Source organism: Vombatus ursinus, unplaced genomic scaffold, assembly GCF_900497805.2.
Source record: "Vombatus ursinus unplaced genomic scaffold, bare-nosed wombat genome assembly UNPS02014167.1, whole genome shotgun sequence".
Classification (NCBI taxonomy): Eukaryota; Metazoa; Chordata; class Mammalia; order Diprotodontia; family Vombatidae; genus Vombatus; species Vombatus ursinus.
In genome coordinates this window covers 2,160,354-2,168,454 of record NW_020953945.1, presented here as the reverse complement: position 1 = coordinate 2,168,454, position 8,101 = coordinate 2,160,354, and the positions used below count along the sequence as shown (strand labels likewise).

The 8,101-nt window shown below is 53.4% G+C and overlaps 1 protein-coding gene across 1 annotated transcript; it reads left to right on the top strand.

The window, feature by feature from the left end:
• Positions 1-2,563: 2,563 nt before the first annotated feature.
• LOC114041110 (testis-specific serine/threonine-protein kinase 1-like) lies at positions 2,564-3,664 on the top strand. The gene has a single exon (XM_027859366.1). It carries the CDS (start codon positions 2,564-2,566, stop codon positions 3,662-3,664), a length of 1,101 nt encoding a protein of 366 aa, XP_027715167.1.
• The last annotated feature ends 4,437 nt before the right edge of the window (positions 3,665-8,101 follow it).

The following is an 8,101-nucleotide window of genomic DNA, read 5'->3' as shown; positions in this document are numbered from 1 at the left end:
ACATAGATATATGTGCTTATCTGTCAATTTTCTCCCGTTCGAATGTGAACTTGAGGGCAGAGACTCTACTGCCTTTCGCTGCGTCCTCAGCTCTTAGCGTAGTACCAAACAGAGCTTAATGCATGCTTGCTGCTGACACCCAGCTGCTAAACAGAGATGTCGGGGCCCTTCCATGTCGTGTTTTCTGTGTAGCCTTCCCCTCCGTTTTCTGGTCACAATCGCTTACGAACAACGTCCACTGCACCGGAGCTGAGGTAAAAGGAGGCGAGGTTTGTCTTGTGTCTGGTCAGGCAAAGTGCCCGGAGGGCAGTGGACGTTGAGGTGGAAACCAGACAGCTACAGAAAGCCCTGAGCGCGAGTGATCAGATCACTACCCTGCTCAAAAGAATCTGAGGTCTTCTCTCTTGTGCTAAGATGAGAACCCACAAGCGGGCTCCAAGCCCCGTTTCCAGTTTTCTTTCCCATGAGCCCTCTTCATGCTTCCCACTTTTAGCTGAACTGGACAGTTAACTCTTCTGGGATCTCCTCCTGCTACCCCTCACCTCCACACATTTACACAAGCTATTCCTAAATGAGAAGGCTCCCTTCAGACTCATGAAATCCTCTTTTTCCAAAGCTTTCCCTCAGCCCCCCCCCCCCCCGATAAAAGCGATCCCTCCCTCCTAGACATTGGACCACCCTTCTAGAGCTGAAAGGGATACTGGAGGTCATCTTCTCATTTTACAGATGGGGAAACTGAGGCTCAGAGAAATGATTTGCTCAAGGTCATGTAGCTAACAAGGGGCAGAGCTGGGTCTTCTGACTAGAAATCCAGTGGTCCTGCCTTAGCACCGTTCTGCTTCCTCAAATATGCCTTTGGATCTCTTTGGGTCCTGTCTTGGACTCCCTCACCCAATCCTCCTCTTCTCCCATGTGGCATTCCTGCCCCTCCCCAGGCTCCTTGAGGGGAAGGGCAGTGGTCATTTTTCATCTTCGGATCTGCACAGCCAGCCCCAGCAGGCTATCAACAGACATTTGTTGAATGGTACAGCTCCCATCCCACCCGGGTCCTCCAAGGGAAGAAGGCTGATTGCATCCCTTCTGCCAGGGAGAGCGTCAGATATAGTTCTCCTGCTCTGGCTGGCCTCAATGCCCGGCTGTGAGGCAGAAATCCAGGCCTCCCGCTCCCCTCCCCCACCCCCCCAAGACCTAACCACACACCAACACCTGAGATGCTCCGTGGAGGCCGTGCAGAATGCACAGAACTACCAATTCTCAGTCTGGTCACGCCTCTCGCTCATCAATTCACACACAAGGCAGACCCACCCATTATCGCTCAGCTCTCTTAGGATCCGTTCCTTTGATCAAACCAAAATCTACCCTCCCCAAAACTTGCCCATTTCTGAGAGGGGATGGTGGGGAGAGGTGAAACAAGTTCTGTCCCTCTTCCAGGGGACAGCCCCCCAGGGACTTAAAGACAGCTATCCTGGCCCCCAAGTCTTTTCTTCACCAAGCTAAAACCCCCAGTTCTCCCCCCTACTTCCTGTATGTATGTATGTATGTATGTATGTATGTATGCATGTATATGATTTCCAAGCCCCTCACACTCGGGCTTGTCAATGCCTTCCTTAAAGTGGGGTCACTCAGGGCCTCTAAACGTCATCTAAGCGAGACAACAGCGGGAACATCCCTCATCCAGGTCTCACTGGACTTTTGCCAATGAAGACTGGAGGCTGTTTTTGCCTGACCCCCATACCATTATACACTCAGCTCACATGGATAACCCTTAAGGTGAGCTATCATCTCTGGGTTGTCGTTTTCTTCCCCCACAAAACTATGATTTAGCAGCATCTCCCCACAGAGGGGCACCTTTCCTTTGGGCTAAGAAATTTTGTGTCCCCCCCCCCCCCCCCAGAGTCCTCTACCAAAGCGCAAATATTCTGAGAAGCCACTATTAGTCATTAACACCACAACTTATTTCACTAGTGGTAACAAACCTGTAACCTAAAAAGGCTCTGAGAAAGAGGACCGAGTACAAGAGGGTTAGGTTTTGATGAGGAAGAGAATCCTAAATCATTCTCAGGAAGGACAGGGAAGGACCCTCCCACTCATATCCTCTACAAGGTTAAGAAGATCTTATAATCTACGCAGGGGTGAGAACAGCCTTTGGGAGACAAATCTCAAAGGCCAGATTGGGAAAGAAAGAGACGCTTTCACCGAGAGCCACCGAAGATTTCATTTCCCCTCCTACCTCAGTTCAGGGTCCCAGGGCCAGGCTGGTGGTCGGCCCAAGTCACCTCTCTGCCTGACATCTGCGGGGGGCTCCTCCCCTCAGGCCTTCCAGGGTTCCAGGTCCCTAACAGGCTGGAGTGAGAGCTCCATTTCCCCCACACAGTCCCCGCTCCTTTGTGACTTCACACGCTGAAGTCACTCCGGAGACAATGCCGAGCGTTCTACCTCCAACCAGCTCCAGGCCCAACCTGCTCAGAGAACTGTCCCGCAGTGCCAATAAGGGCGCTGCTGGCCTATGTGGGGAAGGGTCATGCAGATAGCAGCGTCAGAAGCACGCGCCACTTCCAGTACTATGGATGATGCTGCTGTCCTTAAGAGAAGAGGCTACATCATGGGAATAAATCTGGGAGAGGGCTCGTATGCAAAAGTGAAATCTGCTTACTCTGAGCGCCTGAAGTTCAACGTGGCGGTCAAGATCATAGACCGGAAGAAAGCCCCCACTGATTTCTTAGAGAAATTCCTGCCCCGGGAGATCGAGATCCTGGCAATGCTCAACCACCGTTCCATCGTCAAGACCTACGAGATCTTCGAGACGTCCGACGGCAAGGTCTACATCATCATGGAGCTCGGGGTCCAAGGAGACCTCCTGGAGTTCATCAAGACCCGGGGCGCCCTGCACGAAGACGACGCCCGGAAGAAGTTCCACCAGCTCTCCTCGGCCGTCAAGTACTGCCACGACCTGGACGTGGTCCACCGTGACCTCAAGTGCGAGAACCTCCTCCTGGACAAAGACTTCAACATCAAGCTGTCCGACTTCGGGTTCTCCAAGCGCTGCGTTCGGGACGACGGCGGCCACATCACGCTCAGCAAAACCTTCTGCGGGTCGGCGGCCTACGCGGCCCCCGAGGTGCTCCAGGGCATCCCCTACCAGCCCAAGGTGTATGACATCTGGAGCCTGGGCGTGATTCTCTACATCATGGTCTGCGGCTCCATGCCCTATGACGACTCCAACATCAAGAAGATGCTGCGTATCCAGAAGGAGCACCGCGTCAACTTCCCCCGCTCCAAGCACCTGACGGGCGAGTGCAAGGACCTCATCTACCGCATGCTGCAGCCCGACGTCAGCCGGCGGCTGCACATCGACGAGATCCTCAGCCACTGCTGGGTGCAGCAGAGCAAGGCCAAGGCGCAGCAGCCCTCCACCTCCTCCAAGGAGTGGGAGAGCTCCCGCGGGGGGAAGGACACGCTCAAGGTCCCAGAGCTGCGCCCAGAGAAGAAGTCGGCCACCAAGGTGGAAATAAAGGAGGAGCCCAGGTCGGAGGCGCTCCCGGAGAAGGAAGAGCCGGTGCAGGTGATGAGGCAGTCGCAGACCCTGGGCTTCAACTCGGACGAGCCGGCCGCTGAGACCAAGCAAGGGGACCCCTCACCGGCTCCAGAGACCGTGCACACCTAAGGAGGCTGAGCGGGCCCCCGGGGGCCCGAGAAAGAGAGGAACGGAGCCCGAGGTTCAGCTCGGAGCGCGGATGGGAGAGGTCAGGAGCGTGCAGGAGAAAGTAAACACGGTCCATTATAAGCTGCTATTTTCATTAATTCCTCTTCCCTTGCTTCGAACACAGCAACCACATGGCTAAAGAATAAACCAATAAATCATAGACTATATTAAAACCCAAATCTGGCAAGAGTATTCTTCCCCCTGCCCGCCCCCTCCCTGCGCTGGACGTCCAGCAGGGAGGGACCACAGCCCGAGGGGAGGTCGAAACGGGCAAAGACAGCCAGATGGGGAGTTGGAGGACCCCGAGTTCAAATCCTGGCTCTGGCACTTACTAGCCGGGTGACTTTAGACAAGTCAATTCTCCTCGGCGGACCTCAGCTGCTTCCTCTGGAAAATGAGACAGGTTGTTGAATAAGCTAGTCTCTGGTCCCTCCCGGTTTTAAATCCTTGTGAACCCCCACTGAAGGAGCTCCCAGGCAGCTGTCTTCCATCCCTCTGGTGACCTCCCCAGAGCCCCGGGTCAGGAGGCCTCTGCTCCACGTCCTGTGCACAGGCAGGCCAAGACCACACTCATCCTCCCTGGGATCTTGCCCTTGATCTCGCCCCACCACGAACCCCCTCCCACTTTAGGGCCTTTAGCCCAGGGGAAGTCCCCAGTGCCTGGCAGCTCTGACTAGGACACTTTTCACTGCCGAAGCAGAGAAGGGGGAAAGAAGGAAGGAGAGAGGGAGGGAGGGAGTGAAGAAGGTGATTCTAAGCAATGGCTTTAGAATCAGAAGGCCTTGGTTTGTAGCCCAGGTCGGAAACCACCTGTGTGGCCTGGGCAGATCACTCAAGCGCCCTGGACTTTCCTTCCTTCACTGCCATAGCTCTAAATCCTGGATTCCTCCCCGACCCCTACCTTTTCTGATCCCTTGCTCTACGGCCTTGAACAAGACCTTGGCCATCTCTGGGCCTCACTCTCCTTATAGCTAAAATAGAGATGATAAAGTTTGCCTTCCTTGCCTTTGTGAGGATAAAGAAAAGAACAGGTAGAAGACGACCATGGTAAATGTCTCATAGGCTAGGCAGAGAGGGGGCCGTGATGAGAGATGGGCGAGGTCAGAAGCAGGAAGGGGCATCTGGGAGACCAGGGCAGGATTTGGAAATCACAGCCCCTGAGAGTACCTGAACCCTCCCCTGGCCCAGGCCACCTGACTTTCTCGTCTGCAAGGGGGGATTCTTGGCATGAGAAATATATATGGTTCCAAAATGTCACCCCATTTGTGCCCTGTTAGTGTTAGCTCCCCAAGTCCTAGATACAGGGATGTCCATCCCTGGGAAGCCTAGGCTGAGTCCTACCTTCGACTGGGCTCGTCGGCTTAAGCTGGGAACCACAGGCCAGGAGGCAAGTGGGAAGACATTAGGAATCCCAGGCCATACTGAGTTTGGCCAGCCTGGGCTCACAGAATCACAGGATCCTGGTGAAAAGGGTCAGAATGCTATTACTCCCTGCCCAGGTAACCTAAGGCAAGCCCCCTCTCCGGGACTGTTTTCCCACATACAAGATGAGGGGGCTGGACAACACGGTCGCCAAGGCCCCTCCGGCTCTAAATTCTCTCTGATCTGATGAACCTCAACCAGAAGAGGCCTCAGCAGCCTTCCAGCCCAAGCTCCCAACCCCAGGTAGGAATTCCCTCTGTGGTCACCCCAATAGTGAGTCAACCACCAAGCCTCTGATGTGGGAGGTCACTCAGCTAGATCTCTGGTGACCCCTTAAGAAAGCCCAGAAATGTTTAGAAACCAAAACTTGTCAGACCCCTAGGTGTTAAGTCGTTCTGCAAACCAAGCCCCCTCACTTCACTGAGCTCGTGGCTTGCTGTGCATCAGAATCTCCCACTAGAGGCAGGATATACTCAGAGGATGTGCTTTGTGTGGCACACAGAAAGGAGAAGGGACAGGCAAGCGTCCAGTGAGCCTGGCTCCCAGCTGCAGGCCTCCCTACCCCATCCTAATCTGGCTCCCTACCCATCCTGTCCACACACTGACATTCCCATTATAAAAACTGGGCCTTCTTGGCTCTCCCCAGTCTCTGACTGGCTTTCCCAGGATACAGAACAGGAGATTCTGAAAGGGATGCAACCAACCGTCCCATCTTGCTCTGGTTCGAGAGGCCAGGATGATTGAGCTAGACTTTGAACCACCAGACCCTCCATGCCAGGAGGCCCACCATGCCCAGCTCTAAGCTCAGCCTGGGAGCACAGCGGGACTTCTAGCATAGGCTGTCCAGCTTCCTGTCCCCAGTTACCTGGCCCACAGCTCACATCATCCCTGGGGAAATAGGGATTCCCAATGACGCACTGCTGTGGCCAGAGCCTGGCTGGCCCTGGGCATCTCCAGCCCCATTCGGGGCTAGGCGATGGTCCTTCAGAAGAAAAGCAGAGTTGATGCTGAGGGAGCTGAGCCCAATGGACCTGAGGAGGGTGGTCTCCATCCACCAGGCTCAGAGACGAGTCCACAATGTAGCCGAAGGTTGTTGTAGAAAAAATTAGACCCGAAATCCTAGGCCCGGGGCCCAGCTTCCCTCTTACCTGAAACAGTCACAACCTCCTGGGCCTCAGTTTCCTCACCTGTAAAACGAAAGGGCTGGACCGGACGGTCTCTACGTTCCTTCCAGCTCCACACCTAGAACTGATGTGAAAGACTTTGCAAGGATCGCAGCGTGATGGCAACACCAGTGATGACTTTTTTTTTTCTTCTCCTCTCTAAGCCTCAACCTCCCCCCCGTAAAATGAAAGTAACAACTCACACCAGCATAGTCTACCTCACGGGACTATCATACAGAAAGCACTTGGCGTACCTCAGAACACAAAAGAAACGGGAATTGAAATCACCGATCCCTGCCTCTCCCAAGACCCTCGATCCCAAACCTGGGGCCAGGAGAGAGGAAAGGATCTACTGGTGTTATCCAGTCCCGACTGGGCCCTCATTACTGGAAGGCAGTTACTGTATTCCCTCCCTAAGTGACCGTCCATCCCCCCTCCCCAGAGCTGCTGTTCCAAGCCTTCTCTCATCTCCTCAGCTGAGGACCTTTCTTCACATTTGCTGAGAAAACTGAGGGAATCTGCCATGGGCTCTCTCTGCTCCCTTGTCTTCATCTCCAAACTCCCTGACATTTTGCACTCCCTCTATTCCAGTTTCTGATGAAGCGGTGGCACCCTTCTCACCAAAGCCAGCCCTTCTCCATGTACCCTGGTTAACACCCCTTCTCATCTCCTCCAGGAGGGACTCCCACGACCCTGCCTTCTTTTTCCCTGATCTTAGATCTCTTCCTGTCTACTGGTTCCTTCTCTGCCACCTAGCCTTAAAAAAAAAAAGTTTTTTCACTTGATCCTATAACATCCCTTCAAGCGGTCATCTTCCATCTTCTTCCCTTCCGTAACCTCCTACGAAAAGCTGCCTCTGCTTTCTGTCCACACACTCACTTCTTCACCCTTTGCAATCTAGCTTCCAACTTGGCCACTCAACCAAAACTATTCTCTCCGACGTGACCCATAACCTCCCGATTGCCCGATCTGCTGCCTTCCCAATCTCCGTCTTTCTTGACCATCTCAAAAAGGTCAGGTGACTGCCGGCTCCTAAGTCCTTCTCTGCATTTCCATGACACTGCTCTCTCCTGCTTCTCCAACCTGGATGACAGGGCCTCCTCAGTCTCCTCTGGTGGATTACCATCCATAACCCATTCTCTTCACAACACTCTGTCCCGGGCCCCCATTTCTCTCTACGTTCTGTCTCACATTGACCTCGTCAATTCCAGGGGAGTTAAGGATTTATCTTTATGCAGACAACCCCTAAGAGCTAGCCCCACATTGCCAACTAACAGCCTGGTGGATATTTTCCACTCAATATCCCATAGACAATTCGAACTCTGTGCCTCTTGCACCTGTCCCCCTTCTCTGGTCACACAGCCATCACCTCTCACCCAGCCCACTCTAAAAGCCTGATTAGCCTCCTTGTGTTAAGTCTATCCCTTCACCAGGCCCTCCTCACCTCTGCCTCTGAGAGAGCTGAGTTTCCTTTCCTTCAAAGCTCAGCACACCTTTCCTGATTCTCCCCCACAAAATGTTCTCGTATTTATAGATTCGGTTTGTACATACTTTGTATGTGCTTATGTATTGGTACACATCGGCTGTCTCAATAAAATATAAGCTCTTTGCGGGCAAGACTGTTGTTTTTGTATTTGGATCAATAGTATCCAGTAGGCACTTAATAAATGAAATGCTCCCTTTTATCCTAGACCCTGGAGAAGAAAGAAGAGGATAGCCCTCCTAAGCCTCCCCTAAAGCATTCTGCATCCCCTCTTCTCACCTCTGTGTTCCAAGAGTTCAAAAAGGCATAACAAGCCTGAAGGAAGCCAAC

Coding starts and splice junctions, on each gene's coding strand:
- LOC114041110 (XM_027859366.1), top strand. CDS start 2,564: ATGGATGATGCTGCTGTCCTTAAGAGAAGAGGCTACATCATGGGAATA.